Source organism: Asterias rubens, chromosome 19, assembly GCF_902459465.1.
Source record: "Asterias rubens chromosome 19, eAstRub1.3, whole genome shotgun sequence".
NCBI classification, from domain to species: domain Eukaryota; kingdom Metazoa; phylum Echinodermata; class Asteroidea; order Forcipulatida; family Asteriidae; genus Asterias; species Asterias rubens.
Genome location: NC_047080.1, coordinates 11,922,569 through 11,946,683, shown reverse-complemented (window position 1 = coordinate 11,946,683; position 24,115 = coordinate 11,922,569). Strand labels below are relative to the sequence as shown.

The 24,115-nt window shown below is 36.6% G+C and overlaps 2 protein-coding genes across 4 annotated transcripts; one reads left to right on the top strand and one right to left on the bottom strand.

Annotated features, from left to right (window-relative positions):
• The first annotated feature begins 430 nt into the window (after positions 1–430).
• LOC117303009 (transmembrane protein 268-like) lies at positions 431–16,646 on the top strand. Of its 2 annotated transcripts, none has more exons than XM_033787038.1 (10): positions 431–947; positions 6,806–7,402; positions 7,722–7,769; positions 8,284–8,396; positions 8,676–8,945; positions 9,722–9,832; positions 10,353–10,388; positions 11,216–11,272; positions 11,774–11,899; positions 12,766–16,646. In XM_033787038.1, exons 1-10 carry the CDS (start codon positions 899–901, stop codon positions 12,919–12,921), a joined length of 1,563 nt encoding a protein of 520 aa, XP_033642929.1. In that variant the 5' UTR covers positions 431–898; the 3' UTR covers positions 12,922–16,646. The 2 variants fall into 2 exon arrangements, with proteins under 2 accessions (XP_033642929.1, XP_033642930.1); XM_033787039.1 differs by lacking the exon at positions 431–947 and adding an exon at positions 3,948–6,215.
• Positions 16,647–18,375: 1,729 nt separating this feature from the next.
• Positions 18,376–23,982, bottom strand: LOC117303353. Of its 2 annotated transcripts, none has more exons than XM_033787523.1 (7): positions 23,753–23,982; positions 22,534–22,723; positions 22,089–22,154; positions 21,385–21,544; positions 20,323–20,516; positions 19,765–19,923; positions 18,376–19,297 (listed from the first exon to the last, which is right to left on the bottom strand). In XM_033787523.1, the coding sequence occupies exons 2-7, from the start codon at positions 22,693–22,695 to the stop codon at positions 19,073–19,075; spliced, it is 966 nt and encodes a 321-aa protein (XP_033643414.1). In that variant the 5' UTR covers positions 22,696–22,723; positions 23,753–23,982; the 3' UTR covers positions 18,376–19,072. The 2 variants fall into 2 exon arrangements, with proteins under 2 accessions (XP_033643414.1, XP_033643413.1); XM_033787522.1 differs by having other exon boundaries at positions 22,534–22,726; positions 23,753–23,980.
• Between the last annotated feature and the right edge of the window lie 133 nt (positions 23,983–24,115).

Below are 24,115 nucleotides of genomic sequence, written 5' to 3'. Positions count from 1 at the left end.
CATTTGTTCATTCATTCAAAAGAGATTGAAAAGTGCTAGTCGGATCCAGAAATGTTCCAGGCTTTTGATATTATTTTTGAAATATTTCTATAGTTGTGACGATATTTTCTGCTGAGTGAGTTTTTATTTTATTATACACCCCTGTAAAAGAGTTATGGTGCTTCTCCAAGTGAAGTCGAACATACCTAAATGAATTCAAATGTTTTTAGCACTGCCTTACAATTGTCCACATGTCTAATATTAATAAAGTCAAGGGCAAAACATACTTCTTCTTTTTTTAATCCCCACCCCCTTTTTGCGCCCCACCCATAATATTTCTGATCGGACTTTCCATCACAAAGAGCGCCCGCTCTTGATCGATTGCGGTGAAAAACTCTTGATTTATATAATTTGCCAGGGGTAAATTGTACACACTGTGGTCCGTCTACTCATACACGAGGTTGATTAATTTGTCGTACGCACAAAGACAAATTTTGAGCAAATACAACACAACACAACAAAACTCCGATCGAGCCAATTTCAAGCTTCCTCCTTGTTACATGATCAACTGGGGTCTCAAAAACTTCAGTGGCATGCAAAAACAACAACTTTCCTAATCCCAACTTGTGATAATTTCTTCCATCAAAGTGTTCCTTAGTTTGTGAATATTACACTTTTCAATCGATCTCGAACACCAGGTGTTTGCAAGCCGCTGATGCACCGGTGACTGATGTTGTCTCCACCATTTTAATTGATCGCTGATCTGGCGTCGACCTCGGTTTAATCCCCGTGTAGCGTGTGAACCTTTAGAGAGGTCGGGCCGGGGGAACGCTCCGTCAGACGGTGCAAACCAGGGTACATTTTTGGCCGAGCCGTGGCTAGCCGCCGGTTGGTGCGGTGATCAGTTGAATAGGCGGAAATGGGTGACTGTATACCTGACTATGATGATGATTTTTTTGTGGAGGATGGTAAGCATTTTGTGGTTCTCAAAACTGATGATCTGTTGTTGTTCGTTGGTTTGTTGTTGTATTTTGTATTGTTTTTGCACAGTTTGTCTGAGTCTGACTGACACAGTGACAGTCACTGACTGACTGCCATATTTTCCATATGTCGTATTTTGAATATTAATTTGATAAAAAAGACTGTGAAAATAAATATGTCCATAAATATAATGTTAATCAAATTTGTGCTGATCATCGTGGCGTATTTTCTAGTGTAGTTGTGATGATAGTCGTAACCCTTGACCGAGGGTAACAATATAATCGCAGCTAGAGTCCTAGACCCAGTACCTTGCCTGGGGCGCTGTTATCGGTCGTACTGTTCCATCCCAACTTGAGTGTTGAAGTTGGGGCATGTTATCAGGAAATCAAATATTATTTTGTACTTATAACGTATGCTTTGAAAGGGAAGGTACACGTTTGGTAATTGTCAAAGACCAGTGTTCTCACTTGGTGTATCCTATCATAACCATAAAATAACAAGCCTGTGAAAATTTGGGCTCAATTAGTCATCGAAGTTGCGAGAAAATTCTGAAAGAAAAAAAAACCCTCTTTGGACGAACATGTGTGCTTTCAGATAAGAATAAAACAAAAGACTTCTAGCTAGAAGTCTTTTATTATTTTAGTGAGAAATTACCCCTTTCTCAAAAACTATGTTACTTCAGAGGGAGTTGTTTCCCACAATGTTTTATACTATCAACAGCTCTCCAATGCTTGTTACCAAGTCAGTTTTAAAGTTAATATTTGTTTTGAGTAATTACCAAACGGAATAATTACAAATGAATATTGGATATGATTGACTGTTTGAATTGTGATTTAATTCTTTTAAAGCCATTGGACCCTTTCGGTAAACAGTGTTGTCCAAGGCCCACACATTGTGTACCACAACTTCTATATCAAATAACAAACCTGGGAAAATTTAGGCTCAATCGGTCATCGGAGTCGAGAGAAAACAACGGAAAAACCAAATTTATATTGGTTTGCTGTTTTCTCAAAAAGTAAAGCATTTCATGGAATAATATTTCAAGAGAAGTCTTTCACCATTGCCTTCTGTAAACCCTGTAAGTTATTTGTAAATCGGTGAACTAAAAGGGTCCAATGGCTTTAATAAATTTGTTGGGACGATTTAACTTTGTGACCAAAAAGACCCAGTTTGTATTATACTTTGTAGCACGAATGCATCACATTCATGCGATCTTGATGACTTTCCCAAGTGTAATTTGGAACACTGTCATGATCTACACTCAATCAAACATCATCAACTTGAGTGTGCTGAAATGTGGACAGACCCAACCATTGTCGGAACATGACGGCATACATTGCACCTTTGTATGTGAACTTTGCCACGTCTAGACAGACATGTAATATGGGAGCCCTGCTGTGTTATGATGCTCTACATGGGACATAGATATCTTTTATCACATCTGTAAACCTGGACTTGAAGATAGGTCCATGGTCTTAAATCACTGATTGCTAGTGTAGTTTTATTTCCTTTTAGAAAGGGAAACTGATTGGTGTAGAAATAATTTCAAATGCAGCTGCTGGTTGTGTACAGTTTCAGAGAATCAAGACACTGTTTATTACCATGGAGGAAGAAATGGTATTGTACTTATAAAACCTGCTCAGAATTTTGACCATCTTGGGGTTTGTGTTCAGAATTTTGACCATCTTGGGGTTTGTGTTGTTTCTCTTAAAAAATCTGGTCTCATTTGAAAATATAAACTTATGTATCGCAAATATATTAAGAAATTTAAACAACTCTTTTTAAGAAATGTTTTACAATTTAGGTAGGCTTTCCAGTGGTCTAACCTGGAGAAAGGTTAACATCAAAAATTTAAGGGTAAAAACAATTTGAAATGAAAAGCTAGTATGCTTTTTAACATTATAAATAACAATTATTATGTCAGGAAAAAACTTCTAAATATGAGTTATGTACAGTATTGCTAAACAGCCAAGTACAACTTTGGCTGAGGGCTTTGAAACATTATTGGGTCTCATTTTACACATTGAGCAGCTTTCCAGCATAATCACAGATTCAGGTGGGCTTTGATTTGTGGTGTATTTCTTACGGTCATAAAGAGGACAGATTATGTTTTACACACACACACCCCTCACCCAGCTCTAAAGGCGATGAAAACCAAACAACCAGAAAACCGAACAAAACGTCTCGTTCCATGCTTAAACATTCTGAAAGGATTCCTGTTGAATGAATCTTACTCAACCAGTACAAGTATGAACTGGAAAATATCACCATTGAAAGTGTTAGTTGAGTGGGTAACTTTCAACTAACTATAGGGGTTCAGTACCCAGTCTTCCTATTATACCACATTTCTGGAATTCTCTCTTAAGTATATAATTTAAATGACAAAAGGTGGATAAAGAGGGATGTCTGTGGTACCAGTCTCCATTCTTCTACCAGGTCTACACGGGCTACCCAAGCATAGATCCTACCCTCAATTGAGTGTTAAAAAGAAGGCAATGGACAGACACCTTTGGTAATTGTTAAAGACCAGTATTCTCATTTGGTGTATATCCCATGCATAATATAACAAATCTGTGAAAATTTGGACTCAATTTGGTCATCCAAGAGGGGGCCGTTACTCACAATGTTTTATACTCTCAACAGTTTTAAGTTTGTATGCTAAACATTATTTTGAGTATTTACCAGAAGTGTCCAGTGCCTGTAATAATTTTGGTCATGGTTTAGGATTCAAGTTGTTTTATGCAACTTTGGGGTTTATTAGGTGTTTCGCCATCAGCCCGGAACACCACTTGTTTAAAATTAATCATGTAAAATCACAAGGCCCAGGTTGGCTAAGTGGTATCTTGCCCTCCCTTTCACCTCTGTGAACCCCAGTTCAAATCGGAAAAGTTTCCGTATGGCGCCACCACTTTTTCATTCGAAATAAAATAATATAGTATCTAATTTACCTGATTGATATATCCCTTTTTGTAAAAATGAGTGAAAAAGTGGTGGCGCCATACGGAAAGTTATCCTTCAAATCCTTCGTCAGAAAAGCTTGTAGATGAATTAGTGTTTATATTTTTTTGTGATGTCAGTGTCACATGCCTCATAAACTTGTGTACAAAAACACCTGGTTCCGAAGTAACTGTTTACAAACACAATTTAGTGGCCATTGAATTTCACTTTTGTAATTTTAGTCCAACATTTATTTCTTAGATTATTGTAATACTCTTTTTAAATGTTGAATTCCATTGTTGAGTTAGATTAATGCTGTGTGGGCTTATAAACACATTGAATGTATGGTGGATAAAATTCCAATTATAAAACATTTGAGGCGCGTGCTAAATGAGTTACCAAGAATTGGCATTGTGATATTGCAGGTATTGGCACATTATCAACAGTTGACTAACTATTACTAATTTGTAATGAACAATGTGTTGCAGAGTACAGCAAAAAAATCATGGCGCCAGTGCAACAAGGTCGTATGTCACCTTTTTGTGAATTAAGTCAAAAGATATTTTTTTATTCAAAAGATGATTTATTAAAAACCACCTCGTCTCTGGAACAAGGTTATATCAACAATTATTATGGCATCAAAGTTGTTGTCTAATGTAAATAATTAAGTTAATTAAGGTAATTAAGTGTAAATATAACTCATAATGATTTTATTGTAAATTTCTTCATAATTTCTATAAAGTGTAAGTGGACTGACTTGTCTTAACCCCACAACGAGTAGTGTTTTAAAACACCCTGAACCTTAAAAAGTGATTTACGCAAAATAACAAAAATTCAAGTGCACTGACGGTACAAATACATAGCTTCAAACTACAACTCCATGCTCTATCAGAATTAATACCAGCATGATTTCCAAACAAAATATCCTAAACAATATACCCGAATTACAAATTACTAACAATGTAAATAAAACCTAGACGTACTTGTTTAAATCCACAACAATTTCCTTGTCCAATTTTGTAACCTGTTCAACTATGCGACACAAATGGACATTTGTACAGGTAGCAGTCAGAAGCGTGACGACAGTGCATTCACTGAGTTATAACAACAGTTTTCCTGACACCGTTTGTGGGAATGGTAAAAGAGAAAGCCAAACCTAAACATTTACAAGAAATATTTACCATAGTTCACTAGACACAAGGAATGTGGCATTGAACAAGTAACCCATGAACAGTGAATGGAGGTTGCTGATAAAATCAGACATTTCAAGGCAATATTTTGTCCCAGTTTGAAAATGTTACATTTAAGTTGGTTTGAAAATGCTTCAAACTAGCTATATTTCATGGTCCGTAGTCTGACACTGGTTAACAATTGTAAGGAAGGCTTTTCTATGTAGGGTGTACTAGCCTACTAGTAAGCCTATCAGTCATAAATTCTTGAAAAAATAACTGAAAATTTAGAATCGGTTTTCATTCTCTCTAAATGGTTCAATTTCTAGTACTTTTTACTTGGGAATAAAATCCAATGTTGACACACAGACATCCATATAGCTAACACTAGGGCCTAGTTTCAGAGTTGCTATATAGCAAAAAAGCACAACAAAATTAAGATTACCAGCCAAAACATGATGACACATTTTTAATCTGTGACTGGTATCCTGCTAATTTTGCTTGGCAGTAATAGCAGAAAGTTGTTAAAAATGTTGCTCATCTCAAGCAGCTCTATGAGATTTAGTGCAGTGTATTATTGTGACATCAAACTTTTGCTAAGCAATTAAGATTGATAAGCACTTAAGACCAATCTCACTATTTGTGATACAGTTTTCTGCCATGCATTACAGCCTTTGAAACACCACAACCAAATATTTGTGATGTCTCTTTAAATATACCCTCACTAATCCTGATGCACTCACACCTGTTGGATAAAAGCAGACATGTAAATAAAAGCCTGGTTCAGTTCAAATTGAGTGTAAACCTACATATGCCACATCGCTAAAGAGCGAACTAGGTGTTTGTATACAGTGTGTGGGTGGGGACGGCAGTGCTCGCTAGCGCTAGCCAGTACTAATACAATCACAATAGTCTATTTAGTAAGACTTGGTATTATGCAGTGAGATGCCAAGTTGTAATTTTATCATTAGTGATAAGTTCAGTAAGCTATCTTTGAGTGCCATTTATAATATCAGTAGCTAGAAAGGAATTAAATGCCGATTTGTAAACCCGTGGACTTTGTGTTGAGCTGAAAATGCCAGGGGCGTTTTATCAAGCGGAATAGCAGGACGGCCGGATCGCTGTTTGCAACTTCTGCTGTCATGTATCGTAGGTTTATCTTTGCTGCGTAATACCAAGTGGCTATGTCAGATTTAATTAAGTGGGGTGGAATGTTGAAAGCAAAGTGGAACTGTCAGTATGCAGTCAAGTTGAACCGTTTGAAATAAATTTAATAAAGGATGAGTGTGAAGTTTGAAATGGGCTGTCATAATAAGCAAATTCAACTATTTATTTATTTTGTGTAACAATGTAAATTACATTGCTTGTGGGTCTGAATTTAGATTGATTGCAAATAACCCCTTGTCTCAGCGCAATTTTTACCAACATTATTGGCAGTGGTTTTAATGCAGCATCTCACAACAGACTGATCGAAATGTTGAGTTGTCAAACCACCAGCAGAGTGATTTTACTCATGGTGTCTTTATTTTGGTTTGAACAAAGAAAAAATCACAAGCGCAGGTTTTTAACCTATAGTCATTAACAGGATTTATACAGCGCCAAATTACCCAAAGAGGCAAGGCGCTTATGAGGAAAAAAGAAAGACCAGAGTAATAGGGACAACAACCTAAGGATTAAGGTGGTGGCAGTCTACCAAGAAAACTTTGATCAACTTTGTATTTATTTATTTTTTATAACAGAGGGGCTGCTGTATACAGATGATCTTGCTCATAGCGCTAGCCCGATAGACGATTGGGTAGCAGAGGCGGATCAAGGTGATCACATCATCCGAGTCCGAGAAGATGACGAAGACAGCCGATCAGACAACTCCACATTCCAAGATGAAGCAACCCAGGCCGCCAGCAGGGGTCACTCTGAGAGCGGGATCTCCCCTCCACTCGTCGGCGAGGAATCCTGTCACGCCTTCTTCTGCTACTCCAAAGATGATGAAGAATGGGTTGTTAACGTCATGCAGAAACTGGAGTCTCCAGCATACGGCTTCAGCTGTTGTAATCACAAAAATGAACTGGACCCGGGAAATGTACGCATGGATAAAATTGTTAACTCACTCTGCACAGCGCGGAAAATCGTCCTTGTTCTCTCCCCTGATTTTGTCCTGAGCCAGTGGTGTACCTACGAAAACTTAAAAGCTCTGAAGAATCATTTTAGAAATGTTAACAAGGTGATCCCAGTGCTGTTGACGGAGGTTGACTTACCGGACTTCCTGCAGGATATTCCAAATGTGGATGGAATGTCCAAGAACTTCTGGCAGAAATTCATCGCTGCTCTCCAGTTTGGTAAGTTTAGATCCATGCTTAGAGCTGATGAGGAGATGCATTAGAGGAAACACCGTCAAAATCTTTAGAGCAATCCTAAACTTGGAATGAGAAACACCTCTTGCTGTCTGAAAATAGATTTTTTCATCTAGATTTTACCTGTCATTAATTTACTCATCAGTTTTGAAGATATATTACAAGTGGACTCGACCAGGTTTTGAATTTTCATTTTGTCAATGTACCACAAAACATTGCTCGATACACGACTAACCATTAACACAATTTCCTGCTTAGTTTTAGTAGATGAGTAGTTTTTTGTTTATTTAATTTTCCTCTACAGATCCCTACCGAGGAACGTTAGAAACTTCAGCTCAGTACAACGTTCCTGGTAAGTACAAAGGGGACAAACTTTGTTTCATGTCTTTCTGCTGATTACATTTCTTCTTTGAGAGGGCAAAGCCATTTTTATTATTGCAAAGTGCACTTACATTGGAAAGTCTTGAAGTCTATGGGTTACTTTTCAAAGGGCACCAAGGCCAAGACCAAGAGGCAATTAAGTCCATGGCCTCTGTGTAATGTTGCCCCCATGAAATGTTGTACAATTTTACTCTTTCCTTTAGAAAGTGGGAGCATGATTTTTCAGAGGCCATTGTTGTCCATTCCCCATTTACTGCCGTGGTGCCTTGTGAAATGTTCATGTACAAGTTTACACTATTAGACTATCCTTCAGGAATTGGGACCATGGAGGCACCATTTCCTTGGTGCCCTTGTTTCGCTCATACACTACAGGTGCCCTTCACTAGGGAAAAATCTCTGCCCCTGAATGGAATATCAGTGCTGCGTGTTGTAACCTAAGATAAAACCCGACTTGTTTGTTCATGGTTGAATTTTTGTTTTTGTAGCTTTGTACAACGGTGTAGAATTGGGTCAGGTTTACTCCATGACAGAATGCTGTTGTAGGGCAAGGTTCGATACCATCTACTGTCCAGATGAACTTGCAAGGAAAGGAGTTATGGTAAGTACAGGGTCAAGATGTTTGTAAGTCTACCATCTTTATCTTGTTCCCTGTGTACTATAGCAGTAGTGACTACTGGTTCCTTTTAGACCAAATTTGGGCCAGGCTATAATTGAAAGAAATTTTAACCTTGCCCTAAAATATGTTTAGCATCAAGTCATTTTTTAAGAAGTTTCATTTGGGGTTTATTGGTTTGTGAAATAAGGCCCAGGTTACACATTCTATTTTAGAACATTCTCATATCATTTTTTAAACTTACCATTCACTTTTTCTTTGTAGGTTCCTCAGTCTGACTACACATCCTGCATCAATACCATCTTAGAGAGTCCTAAGATGCGTTGGCACACCCTTTGGTATAACCGCATCTTCAGCATCACTCTCTGCATCTTACTCTCTGTACTCATCATTGTTGGTCTGGTGGGCAACCTCAGTGCCTTCGGTAGTGAGAAGGCTACCATCCATGCTGGCTGGGCTTTCCTTATCGGTCTCATCTTATCCATTATCATCACTGTACTGGTCCATGTTATCACCCATCTTGAAACAGTTAAGGTAAGTACAATTACAATACTGTCTAGTAAGGTTTGCGCATAGAGTTATATATAAGAACTAGAGGGCGCACTGGCCTATATATGCGACCAGGCATCTGCGCATGCGGCCATTTTCTAAGTTGACAAAACGGGCATCGCACAGCGTGTGTTTGTGCAAAACAGCATTGCGTAGCGTTCATCGCGTAGCGTTCAATAAACACAAACTCCAAAGTGTACTTCATATTCAACGCGCGCACAGAATGCCGAGCGCATGTCTTCTTGCGGTCCCGTCGCGTTTGTGCAAGAAGCATCACCAGTGTGCCCTCTAGTTCTTATATATAACTCTCTGGGTGTGCGGTAACACCTTGTAATGATAATCTGTAATTGAGGTTCTGAAAAGAACTGAAGGTTTCAACTCTAGTACAATACTATGAAACTCTAGCGCGTTATTAAAACATATTAATAAGCAATTAATGAGATACCCAGAGATAAGCGATAACTGATTACAGTTTATATATCATTGTAAAGGTCTTCAAAAAGTCAACAAACACTACACATTGTGTGAACCCATTTGACCTCGACAGCCAGTTCAAACACCGGAAGTTGAAGTTTTTATTTTGGAAAAAATGTAACTCTTGAAAATGAAACCAGACATTGGATTGATAGCGCCGCACCAATTCATCCAATCATAATTTATTGTCATCACTCACTAACAACTTGTTTTTGTAACCAACGGAAGCTGAATATCAAGTAATTATTGTTGTTATTATTGATGTTTACTTATTTCTTTCTCTTCAGTTAAACACACATATAGAGAACCACCTAGCCAAGGCTAATATTACCCTAGCCAGACACAACACCCTGGTTGGAATGACGGATTGCTTCTCAGCATGCTGGAACAGAGCAACTGTATCCTTTTCACATTTTACGGGTTGTAATTTTCAATTCATAGTTCTTGAACTAACAGGGCAGGGTTACTATAAACCAAGCTAGATGAAATGATAGAGCAAGGACTCGATGAAATAAAAACATTTCGGTTATTTTATAACTTTGTAGTACATCCACTCAATTTCAATTTGATAAAAAAAACCTCATGTTTGTTAACTCTTTCTGTGCTAAGGTCGTACATATAAAATGTATTTTATGTGTTCCAAAGGGTCATCAATCTTATGTACACCCCTTAATATACATGTGATAACTGGGCACGCTCGGTGGTCTAATTGCTAAGACATCTGATCTAGAATGCGGAGGTTTTGGGTTAAAATCTCACCCAGACTGGGTGAGATTTAGCCTACAGATTTTTGATTTTTTTTGTGTGTGAAAGTAAAACCTTACACGTTAAAAACATGTCATATATCAGTAATAAAAGCATATAAATAATTTGAAATATTATTAAAATAACTTAATGTTTCCTTGACTTCATGCACAGTTGCATTTCATTTATTATGACCTTCGGAAATGCAGGGTAAGTTCTTTTCAATTTAGTTTCTTTCATTTTCATAATTCAGTTGGAGTCAGTTCCTCATAGAATGTTCACTTACTTCCTCCTAATTAGTATTGCTTGAGGGTAGTTTCAATAAATCCAATTACAGAGTCTCTTTTAAGCACGCTTACTGCTGCTTTCAAATGCAAATTTGCTAAGCTGTTTTGTAACGGCATCATATCATTTGACTGCAGCCCTTTGCACAGTACAGAGCTGATTTCCAGTAAAAATGTACACTGAGTATGCACGATTCTTGGGGGGGGGGGGCTGTGATCTGATGTGTCTCAATCTTACCAGTAATGCACTTTTGTAACAAGTTTTTTAAAAATATTTATTTTTCAAGGTTGTCTTTTTTTTTTTCTTTTTTTTTTTAATGTTATTGTCCTGCTCTGAAGCTTAAATCAATTTTAGACATGTAAATTTCAATTTTATTTTTGTTGTGAAAGTGGACAATAAATAAATAGATTATTAAGTAAATGTACAAATCATGCTATTCAAATCTTTGTCATGTACCTGGAGTGCTTTAGCAATTATACACACTGGTTTTCTTTGAATATCAGAAGGGGGGCTCAGACTTTAATATTGCCGCCTTCCAACCTCTATAAGCCTTTTTTAGATATGGCGGACACAATGCTACAACAGTATAAGTTTTGGGTAAATTTGTGTGCATACACCCAAACCAAACAGTGCATACCTCAAAAAGGCTTATTCATCTACATTGTATTTACATCAGACAAGCATGATGGTTGCGCTATGAATAAGGAGTAAAGTGTTTTCATTCACCATTATTTTTCTCTCTGTCCTTACAGATGAGGATGAGCCAGTTTCTAACGGAGCAGAGAAACCTACAAAGAGGAATGAACACGGTAAGACATTTAATCTACTTAGATCGACACTCAAGAAAACAAAATGCAATTTGCAGCGTCTTTTCACATCGCTCTGGGAAACTGAAGTACCCGCTGGACTGCCGGCTCAAGGCCAGAGATCTTATCTTTTGTCCAGTGGTTTTATGTTCATTAGGATAAACTAAATGTTTAAAGGTTTAGAATTCTACTATTGTATGCGTGTCAGGGTTATCCGTAAGTGATGTTACTTAAAAGAATGAGAAATTTATGTAACTTACGTTTATAAACCACCTCATTCCATTCCCAAAATATCAAAAATGAATACTAATTTGAGAAAGGTATTTCTCTTCTAAGGTGTTTAGGCATCCGCTGAACACCTCTTGATGTTGTTTTGGTGTAGTTTCATTGTGACCTGGTAAAGTTTTGATATAAAATTCCAGAGGATTAGTGAGTTCTTAATCCCCCCTTAAACTCCAGCGCTAGTCCCTCCCTTGATGCAAACGCTCTCTTTAATACACACAGGATGTGACAGTCAGCTTTGATATGCAAGGAGATGTTGATGATACGTCTCGTCTGACCATCGATACTCGACACCGTGTAATGTCACCTGAGACATTAACTGCAGCTACTGAACCATCCTCAGTACAAGTGAGTCTTGAATAACAACTATGTCAAAATAACCAGACACTGCCAACATAGGGCTAGTTAGCTCAGTTGGTAGAGCGCCGGCACATTATTCTGGAGGTCGTTAATTCGAATCCCACTCTTGTCAATTTTTGTTCAACCCCAAAAATCAAAATAACCAGCAGTTTGTTCTTACTATTTCAATTTAATTTATGATTTTTTTTCTAATACCAGTTAGTAACAAAAATAACCTGAACAGGAAGCCATAAATTCCTATACCATAGGTCAGACCTTGTATTCATACAAACAACATAACAACAGCCTGTTATAACGAATTTGTTACAGTTTGTATTATACAAATTATTTTAAACATATCAAGTTACTAAGCATTCAGGAACTCCAGACTTCTTGTTTGTGGTTGCTGTGGTTTGGCACGGTGCATAATCACAAAAGTAAACACTTTCTACTCTAGACCTACAGCTTCGTAATACACATTATGTGGATGATTCCATCAATAAAGTACATTGCAATCAATTGGTAAAGCATAAACCCCAACAAACTATTTTTCTTCCCCCTCTAGCCAAACCGTTGTAAAACCTTCGCTTAAAATAACCTTAATGCACACACAACGTAATAGGTGCAGAGACTTGATGTTTTTGTACGAACCATTTTCAAGAATTGTTTTGACATTCTTGCACAAACAAGATCTAACAAGATCTACGGGAAAGTACCCAGTATACAATGCTAACATAAAATTGGTGTATATGGGTAAAACCAAAATTTATATTCTTCATCCCCGGTGTCAGTTTCCATCTATTTGGATTTAACATTGCTGCACCAGGCCCACAAACTATAAATCTCATAATATTTTATCATCTTTGTTTCTCTAGGAGGAAGGTGACCTATATCTTCTACAGTGTAGTCCATCTTACGTACATAAGCTCATCCGAGGCAAGCTACCGAGGGCGCAAAGAACACTTCACTCTGATCACGACATGTGTCTCTGTCAGTACACACAACTCATCATATTCCACACAGACGTCTGAATCTTAGACATCCATTTATTTCTCCAAGATGACCAGAGTATGTATATTTGGTTTAGGGTAACACATGTGTACAGTTAATTGCTGGGTAGATAAATAATAATAATAATTATTAGATTATGTTCTTTTGAGAAGTTGTCTTGCTATATATTCGACTACCACAGAGTTTTTGGGAATTCGGGAGAGCAGAGTAAACTGTTCAAAACGTCCAGACCACACCAGTTATTATCAGAAGCAACACTTCTCCCTACATGGTTGGACCTGCAAGTTTACTAACTTTAGTTTTTCGGATCTATTGTACTAACCATTACTTATAATTAAGACATCAAGCTCTAACTGCAAACAACTTTTGACATGTCACAGTCAACTTGGCTAAAAAACGACACAATCACCACTTCCCATTTTTCCAGTACTGTATGTTCATGCTTGGGGTTTTTCCCTTCAAATTGTTTCATTTTTTCATATTTCAGTACTCAATTTCACATTCATAGTACTTTTTTAACGAGTGTTTGTATGAATTTTGTTCTTTCCTTTTTAGTTTGATTGGACAAAAACACTTTAAACAATTTGAATGTAAATGATGGGAAATTTGACTAATCTTACAAATGTCTCAATGAAATTGGACACTTACTTTGTTTGCCTTTATGTTATGCTACATGTAACTTTGTTTTGTACATTTTAATTATTTTCTTTCTTTGATACTTTTCTTACAAACTGTCTTTAAATGTACCTTACCTCAGATACAGTTACCCCATATCATCTTTAACTGAATCTTAAACCCTGATTTTGGGTAACTCAAATTATGGTAGTTTTGAATTATCAATGTTTGTTTAAAAAGGGGAGGGTTTTTAGAAATGTTTGACTCAACCACTCGTGCCTAATTTCAGTTTAAAAAAATATTTTTAATTGTTCAATTATTTTCTCTGAACCCCCACCATTTTTTCTTGCTTATGTTGGTATATTTCATAGTAACAAATTGACTTTTGAAAACATTGAATTGCTGATTCTGAATGGCCTCATATATAGATCCTGTCTCTGCACCTTTTTTGAAGTTTACTCCAGAGATTTATACGAAATACAATCTTGTCTGAAATCGTGGTTTTTCACCTTTGGGAAGCTGTTCTATTTTTATATAATTCTCCTTGACATTTACAAGATGCCTTTTTTCTTATGTTCATGTAAATAATGTACACTTTTGATGTCTTATAATATTTTAAGATATTTGAAGATTTTATCAAGTTTAACCAGCTGTAGAAATCAAAATAAATTATACACAACACAACTAACCTCTACATATGTTATACTCTAAGAAATGGTTGAGACAGAGCTGCCATCTCTCCCTAATTCAGCAGGAAGTCTGGGAAAATAAACTAGCCTTTCCATGTTCTGATAAATAAATTTGAAAAACTCCCTGATTATTCAATATTGAAACTTTGTTCATATTATTTGGAATGTAATTCTAAGGAAGTCTGGGAAAATAAACTAGCCTTTCCATGTTCTGATAAATAAATTTGAAAAACTCCCTGATTACTAAATATGGAAACTTTGTTCCTATTATTTGGAATGTAATTCTAAGGAAGTCTGGGAAAATAAACTAGCCTTTCCATGTTCTGATAAATACATTTAAAAATCTCCTTGATTATTCAATATTGAAACTTTGTTCTTATTATTTGGAATGTAATTCTAAATATCTCCACGATTGTTGTACAAAATTCCATGATTGCAAGATGCAAATAATGTCAGCTCTGTAAGGATGTTCAGATGTTTTCAATATTTAGGAGGTCTTGTTGACTTTTGTCATCATAAATCCTTATTGTTTGTGTAAAAAATGTAATGAAAATCTTTTTTAACAAGTAACTTGAGCTACTGTTGTGGTATTTGGCTGCATGCAGTGAAGAGTTGGACTGTTTAGCAATGGTTACTGCTGAAGCTGTCAGTTCAATCAGGGCCTAAAAGTTACGTTTGCTCGTATGTAATGCTTTACCATGTACTGACGGGCATTATTTTTGTTCACCCTGCTGAACTGTATAAAATGCACATAGTTAGATATTATGTAACATGCACTGATTTTCATTGGCTCTGTGTATTTTTTTAGGTTAAGGAGTGATTTAGGAGGTCCTTGGGTGTCATAAAGTACTTTTTAAAAACTGCTCATTGTTTTAATTATGTTCTGTTTTACCTTTGTTGTTATTTACTCATCCGTTATAAAATACCTGTTTTTATATAATTAATTGATTCAGATTGTGCATAGTGAATTGATAAGTGAATATTCATCATACTGACTCATGCGAAGGTATTGCCTATTGGCTTGAAGGCAGCAATATGTTCCGCATATGATTTTAAATGGGGATCAGTTTATTGTAATTATTAAATTGTTTTATTTTTTTTTACTCATCGATGTGAGATTGCATAATATTTGTATGAAGGCTTTACCGGAGCTTGTTCTTTCTTATAAGTTGTAACCTGTTAACATAAATGGCACTTGTTGAAAGTAGAGTGTATGTAAATAGTGATATTGGTTGATAGCAGAGCGTATATATATGTTTTAACAAAATATAGTTTAAGTGTTTTACATGGCATTGATAATGAATTGGGAATTATTACATTATCAAGGCACTGGTTTCAGATTGATTTGGAATTGCCTTAACATTATTATCACTCTACTGTAAAAACTATTTTATATTTCTGGGGTTGTTTTTAACCAAGGGTGCCTCAAAAGCCATTTTTTTTTTATCACAGCATCTCAGAAGCCTGCAGTGAAAGTTATCTTGAAACCCTGTACCTCTATTCTGGGTTATTTGGTACCTGCTATCTTTTCTAACACATGCAACCCAATGTCATAACAGCCTTTCAAAAGCTAGACCAAAGTGGACTATTTGCAAAGCAGGAAACTTGAGACTGGTCCAGCAAAACTCTCGATCAGTCATTCTCCTGCAGATGAAAATACAATTGTGTCTTCCATTCTGCTTCGTTGAGTAAAATATTGTTACTTCATTTCTTGTATACAAAATTGGACAGTTTGGGAATTTGAAATTTATATTATTAATCTAATGACATCCTGATGCAAAATGTGCATGACTTCTCATGTTTTAAAAGTGTTTATGATCTCACACATTTTAGAAACTTGTTCAACTGTTTTTTCAAATGTTTCCATAAATTGTTCTAAAATGCTATCTTAGTCTCAGTTCTACGCAACTTTAGTGGATTGTATACAAAAAGAAATAAAAAAATATCTTACGACAATTTTGCCTTGGGATGATCAGACAACTTGTTGGTTTTTGCTCTCACACTGATGTGTATATTAAGTAGCCTACTATAAAAAAGCTCAGTACTTCCCAGAGTCCTGTGATAATGGGGTGGGATTCGAACCCAATGTTGTTGTCGCCTTTGTTCAGTTTTCCAGTATACACATCAACAAGGACATGTCTTATTCCCATTTCGCAAAAAGGGACCAGGCTAATTTTCCTCTTCCAAGTCTCAGTTCGGTTATAGGTTAGAGGTCAGAGATGAAAGGTCAATAACTGTACTAAGATTTACTCAATGCCTAATGTTTACCATCTCTGCCTGAGCAGACATTTGTTTAACAATACATGTCTGATAGAATTACGAATTATATACTCGGTAAACACAAACTTTTGTAAATAAACTTCAACTCCTTTGAAGGTGTCTTCCATTATAAACCTCACTTATTCTTAACCTGAATAAAATTATACTGTTAGATACAATAATTGTGACATTTAAAGCTTGGCCGTCATTGTTGTGTGTGTTTCAGCAGGTGTGTCAGATGTTATAGGCATTGAGTTATTTCGATCAATCCATGATCTATGCTTTGAAAGCTATCGAAGTATACCTTGCTATAATAGGGCTAATTAATATTCAATTATTTTCTAGAAAGGTCAAATGCTAGTACACCGAGTGATAAACAGACAAAATCCTTCACTATTCATGACACAATACTTGTTCAAAGTTATTTTCTCGTTAAAGATACACTTTCGGCACAGAAAAAAAATTCAAAGATTTACAAATAACTTACAGCTTTATTTTTCGAGAAAACATGGAAAAGTGTCCGTATGGCGCCACCACTTTTTCATTCGATATGAAATAATATAGTATCTAATTTACCTCTATGAGATATCCCTTTTTGTAAAAATGAGTGAAAAAGTGGTGGCGCCATACTGAAAGTTATCCAAACGGGGTGAAACAAGGGTGGGTTTTCCCCGTTATTTTCTCCCGACTCCGATGACCAATTGAGCCTAAATTTTCACAGGTTTGTTATTTTTTATATCAGTTGTGATACACGAAGTGTGGGCCTTTGGACAATACTGTTTACCAAAGGCAAAAGTGAGATGAATTTTTTTTTTAAATGTCTTAAAAAGAAACTCGATTATCTTCAGAAATTTTGGTAGGATACTTTGATAAAAAAATACTGGTATTGGTTTTTCACCAGATGTTAAAACCAAACAACGACCGTGTGTTACATTAATAAAGTGACCAATATCAACGTCTGACTGAGTGCCAATATTGTCCAGAACAAGTTTACCGTTTTCTTACTATTTGTTTTTACCATGAAAGATTCACATACAATGATTCGTATTCTACATATTGAACTTGCATAAACTACACAATAAAGCTTACCTAGAGACCAAATGTTTGTATTTCATCCACGGCGTTAACAATACGAAATCAAGCATGACTGGACGCCATTTTGAATGACCGCGTCAAGGCATCAGAACCCGCCAAGTACCCCCGACTCCTACACGTATATCTGCTGTTAAGTGACAACCGGCCCGGTACCCGACTTTCTTTTGCCCTTCACGGTTGACAGTGTGAATTAAGAAAAAGAACAACACACCAAAATGTACTTGTTTCATTCATACAAATCCCTCTGAATCTTACCTTTCAAATGCTCTAGCCTTTGATGACCAATCAGGAAGCATCATGGATGGTCTAGGTAGAGAAAGTGGCACAACGTCTGGATATAATTATGCAACAGTCATGTGGGTAGAGACACCACTCAAGACTCCCGCCATGTTTGATAGATTTAACTGTCTTCAAATTGAACTAGAGAGGGCGCATGACAATTTTGTACTGCACTTTGCGAAAAATATAATTCTTAGATGTTAAATTTGCATCGGGGATAAAGAATATTAATTTTGGTTTTTACCCATACACCAATGTGTTTTTGCACTGTAAACTCAGAAAAAAATCACAGGCATAACTCGGGTGGGATTCGAACTCACGACCCTTGCAATTCTAGAGCAGTGTCTTACCTATAATGTAATAGCATTCTTGTTGTATAGTAATTAAAAACAAATACCGCCCTCCAAAAAACAAACAAAAACACAAAAACTAGCATGTTTCATTATCGAAAACGTTCTCAGTTCATAATTGTAAGCGGATAAAGTTGGTAGCCATACACCGTTTTAGTTAAAGTTCACAATCTTGACAAGCTTTGAATAAGATCACTTTCCACAAGTGTTTTTTATTAGTGGATGAATTCCTTTTTTTGCCATAATACACTTTAGAGAATTCTTATCCACTAGATATAAACAAAATTAATGTATTAGAAAGTAGCTCAAATTAATGTCTTGAAAAATAATGTTTCTTTGGAATAAATAATTTACATAAAAGTACAATTTTATCTCAAACAATCTGTTCATCTTTGATTTACCTCAATTTAATAAATAATCTGAATTTTAAGTTTCAAAGTTCTTTCTTTGATTGGTTACATCAACATTTCGTTTTTGAGCAGAAATATTTTTTCATGCCGATTGTTTTATACTGATCAAAACAAAACGTATTAAGAAAAAGTGTCAAAAATTAATTAAAAGATTATGACCTGTAAAACATGCTGAATAAATAATAATTATTTACACAAAAGTAATGACCGAGCACACATATACTCCTAAATAAATTGTCAAAACTGGGTTCTACTTTGTATCTACTTCTGACTGGCATTTATTCTTAATATCCAGAAAGCTGTCCGTAGTTCATCAACAAAATAACTTACTTATAATTACATTCCACAACAAGAAACTAAAGAGCCCCCTATCTACTATAGGATTGGGTGAAAACTGGCCCAATCTGGCTTGGACCAGTTTCAACAGGTCGTTGCTAATTTCTTGATAAGATTTGTCTTCAGCCGATTAATAAACTACAGCTTTGTACACTCCTCAGTAAGAGGATCAACAGACTTTCTCTGGAAACTACTTCTAGTATTTGGTAGCAACTGGCCTATTCTGCCTCGAACCGGTTCTGACTGGTTACTGCTGGTTTCATCTAGAATTGGATAAAGGTTCATCTGTGCAGTGACATCAAATGATGTTGGACTGGGTGGTCTTCGAGAACTAACCCTCGCTTTGATCTCATCCATTAGTGCCTGTTGATAGGAAAACACACAATTCTTTAAAATGTACCCAAATTTGTTTTTGATTAATAATGGTGGTTCAATTTTGAAAGCCATTTCTTGTTTAGTTGGTACATAAATTTAAAAACAAATCTTAAGTATGAAGAGCGGGTTCACATGGCAGTCTGGCACTGGGGTACGTGTGACATTTGCACAGCGAGTAGCTGAGGATCTTCCTCCAAAGAGCAAAATCTTAATCATCTTCAAAAGACAGACTGAGAGTGATGGAATTGTAACTGTCAATCATTTTATGAAAGTCTGATTGCTGAGAAGAGCAGCGATTTAAAGAGAACAGGTGATGGGATCGTGCATCCGCGAACTCAGAGATGCGCCCCCATTACAATTTGAGGATGAGGCGACCACAAACAAGTCTTTGCCAAATGATGACGATGAGATTTCCAGGGCCAATTCAAGGGGAAAAGACATTTTGTAAGGCTCACCCTGTTATCGTTAGGTTCATCGTTGTTATTATCAGCTTTGTCCTTCTGCTGGCCAGCAGCTTGGTCTTCATAAACCCAACTGACATGGTAAAGGTCCGACTCTCCAGAGCTCCAGGTTGTTGATGGGGCAGTGTGTTGGACCTCTGGGGGTGGTGTCAGCTGTTGACAGGAGAAGGAGGTTGTATTAATACTTGGGCAGCCATCTTGTCTTATAGCTAATTCTGGTTAAGACCGAGCCAGAAAAGGTTTGTCTCCTTTTTAAAAGGGTAGACAACTGATTGGTTATTGATTACTTTGACCTGCTGAGGTCAACAAATTCTTTAACACAGTACTGAAGCTAACTTTAGCTGTCCTGCTAAGCAGCCTTGCTAAGCAAAACTGTTTGGCCGGAGCTCACAGTATCTCCATCTTTTTGCAGTATCTGATTTGCATCATTGTAAAAACATGACTTGCAGTACTTGTAAAAGATTTCAAGAGTGAGTAACGCTATAAAACAAGATTGGGGCCTAAAGGACAGGGTTCCAATGGTAGCCATAGTGGAATTAAGAAAAAAGTTACCTTGAAGTTGAATTTGCGTAGAGGTTGCTTTTTGTGTTTGATATAACTCTGTTTCCTGATCTCCACTCGATACTGTGGCTTGCTCTGTTTTTCAGCTTTGAGAAGTGGTAAAGTTAAAGTAAAGTAGACATAAATTGTCCCAAAAAATGAAGCCACAAGACCAATCACACTGCCTAGAAGTCCAAGGAGGTAGCCTACAGACAAAAATACAAAATAATTCATTATAATGTAAGAAAGAGTTGTTACCAAAAGTGATGATACAATTGCAAAACCAATAACCATTTCTAAAAGTAAAAAAACAGTAGCATACAGAACAAAATATTAGAAGTCATTTAAACAAAAAGAGATGAAATAAACAATTCTTGAACTTAGCTGTTTTTTTCATGGACTTGGTTGTGTCTGTTACAGTATACTTCATATCAGTGACATTTGTTTACGTTATTTTTATGTGTGTTTTTTCTGCTTTATATTTAAAGGCAGTGGACACTATTGGTAATTGTCAAAGACTAGCCTTCACAGTTGGTGTATCTCAACATAATGCATAAAATAACTAACCTGTGAAAATTTGAGCTCAGTCGGTCATTGAACTTGCGAGATAATAATGAAAGAAAAACACCCTTGTCACACGAAGTTGTGTGCATTTAGATGGTTGATTTCGAGACCTCAAGTTCTAAACTTGAAATCAAATTCGTGGAAAATTACATCTTTCTCGAAAACTATGGCACTTCAGAGGGAGCCGTTTCTCACAATGTTTTATACCATCAACCTCTTCCCATTACTCGTCACCAAGAAAGGTTTTATGATAATAATTATTTTGAGTAATTACTAATAGTGTCCACTGCCTTTAAGTTCTGTTTATGAAGGAGATGGTGGCAATTTAACTAAACAAATTAAGAAAATTTGAAGAAAAAAAAGGTGAATGGTAAAAGTCCTAGTTTAAAATTAGAAGGCGGGTCGCATGATCCTTTTTGTTATTTGGTAATAATTTATCAACAAAATGAGTATCAAAATTAAACAAGTTTTGATGAAGTGATAGAAGAGCCCTCTTGTGACTGGACTTACTGAGGAAGATAAGACTGTTCTCAGATTTACGCAAGTCATCATCAGAAGCATCAGCCGCCTTTTTGACTTCTAAATAATCCCATTCCACTATCTCCATCAGGACGATGTTAACGATGGTGAAGATCAGAACAAGAAGGCACAGTAGAAACATTATGTAACTCTGGGAAGAAAAACACAGAACATAAACTTAAAGTCATGACTGTGGGAGGGCAAATAGTTCAAATTTAACTCAAGTTTAATTGTAAGTTGTATAATTTCAAAGCAGCCAAACAGCAAAACCGTACACCTGATACAATTAGAAGGTAGGCAATAGCCTCCATTGCCCTTGGTCATTTTCCAAGGTCAAAATGCCTTGTACGTATGCCCATGCCCTTTCAAAAATGACGCATCAGGCCTTGTCGCCTAGAAGTAATGTTTTATTAACGCATATTCACTTCTGGATCACGGGGGTACAGAGGCAGGGAAGTCCTTACCACTACCCCCCAAAAACATCTCCGCTTTTATGAAGGCACGTTTGATGATTTTGCTACCCCTACCCCCTGGTAAACCACCCCTGGATCTGCCCGAGGCTGCTATCTAACCCCTAAGAAGGATAGAAAAGAGACCCGAACATCACCGTCATTGAAATCTTTAATTACAGGATAGTTTCTATAGATTGTTTTAAGGGTAGTTTCTTCTAAGACAAAATGATGTTCAGAAATTACCTGTATGATGGACACATGCTGAGTACAGACCGAGAGTAGGAGGAGAACCACTCCAATAACAAACACCTGCAGGTAAAGATAAGACATTCACTAAGACAGGGTTGATTCAAGAGATTGAAAAGAAGATGAAGAAGTTCACAGGTGAGGAAAGAAAGTGAATATCAAAGATCAAAGTGGATGAAGAGGGATAGGTGGTGGTTGACGGAAGATCAGCACCGACTCAGAGAGGAATAACTCATCAATTAAGTTGGGGATCAAGGAGATGTGGAGTGTCACATAGTTAAGACGTAGATCAAAGAGCATTATGTCTTTCAATATGTAGAAGAAAAAGTGCCGTGCTTGCAATCACAAGGTTGAGGGTTCGAATTCAGATAAAAGTCTGAAATATCTCATTCCTGGTAACCACATTAAAAAAGAGTGAACCCTTGTCAATTTTGTCACTTACCAAAACTCCAACCCAGATGACTGATCCTGTTTTAAACAGATGAGGAATAAGATGCACAGCAACAATCCCAACGACGGCCATCATAGACCCAGCAAGCAGATAGAGGGCAGCAAACAGACTCATACCCAAGACAACCATACGGTTGCCAAGTAAACCTCCCATGGTTAGACGGAGCGCATGGATCTTGATGCTGCTATGGATAAATTGAACACTAGTCATAATAAATACACAGGACCTATGGCTTTGCGAGCCCCGCCATCCGGAGGACAAAAGCAATAGTGGTTAAGTGTCTTGCTTACTAAGGCCGCAAGACCAGGACTTGAACCCACATTATGTACGCCACAGTCAGGTACGCTTGACTGGAAATTTATAAATAACATTCCATTGGTCCAAATATAGGATAACTTTCCAAATGGCGCCACCACTTTTTCACTCATTTTTACAAAAAGGGATATACCAATCAGGTAAATTAGATACTATATTATTTTATTTCGAATGAAAAAGTGGTGGCACCATACGGAAACTTTTCCTTCCATTGGTCCAAATAATTAAGGACAACTGTATAAAATGTTATTAACGTATGGTCAAGCGGATTGACTGCCAGACTTGCAATCCCAAGGTTGAGGGTTCGAATCCTACCAAGCTCCCTACTGATTTCACAATGACAAGAATAGCGATTGTTTAGTTACTTAATCTAAATTATTGATTGGTCGCGTGCAATTCATAATCATAGATGAAAAGTTTGGATAACTTACCGCATGGCGCCACCACCTTTTCACTCATTTTTACAAAAAGGGATTTCTCATTGAGGTAAATTAGATACTATATTATTTCATATCGAATGAAAAAGTGGTGGCGCCATACGGAAACTTTTCCAAAAGTTTATATATGAGAGAAAATGGTTGTTGCGGGAGCTTTGCCGAGTTCCCCTTGTTGGGGAGACAATCTAATCAAACAGACAAATATGAAGTAGAATATGTTTGTTACATGAAGAACTTTTTAAAATACTAAAATAGTATTGTTTTGATTATAACACCCTTGACTAGTCTAAACCATATTCAACTATATACAAACACCCCCAACACTTTGCACCTGCCTCCACCCAACATGTACACAGTACAGTCAACCAAGTCAAAACTTCAACACAGCTGATCAGAATTTCCCACGAATATGTTCATTCTGAAACGAATTAATGATCATAAAAACTTAACCAACTCACCTCCAATCGTCATCAATGTTATCTGGCCAAAAATTGTTGTCTGTAAGTCAGCCAAATGGCAGCTGTTTAGGCCAGAGGAGTAGGGCCTTCATTAAACTCGACTGGAAACCATTTTGCTTGAGGGAAAATCTCCCAGAAGACACCAGCCAGATAAATTTGAATAAGAAAGGAATCAATTTCTGGGGAAATTTTGATAAAGTGTTTCGATTGGTCAATGAAGATAACTCTTGGAATTTGTGAGACTGTGATTGGTTAACTGTTACCTGTCTAATGAATAATGCAAAGAGTAAACTCCAATATTAAAATAAGGGGAGGGGAATTAAGAACAGAAAACAGATGTATTATTATAAAATACTAAAGAAC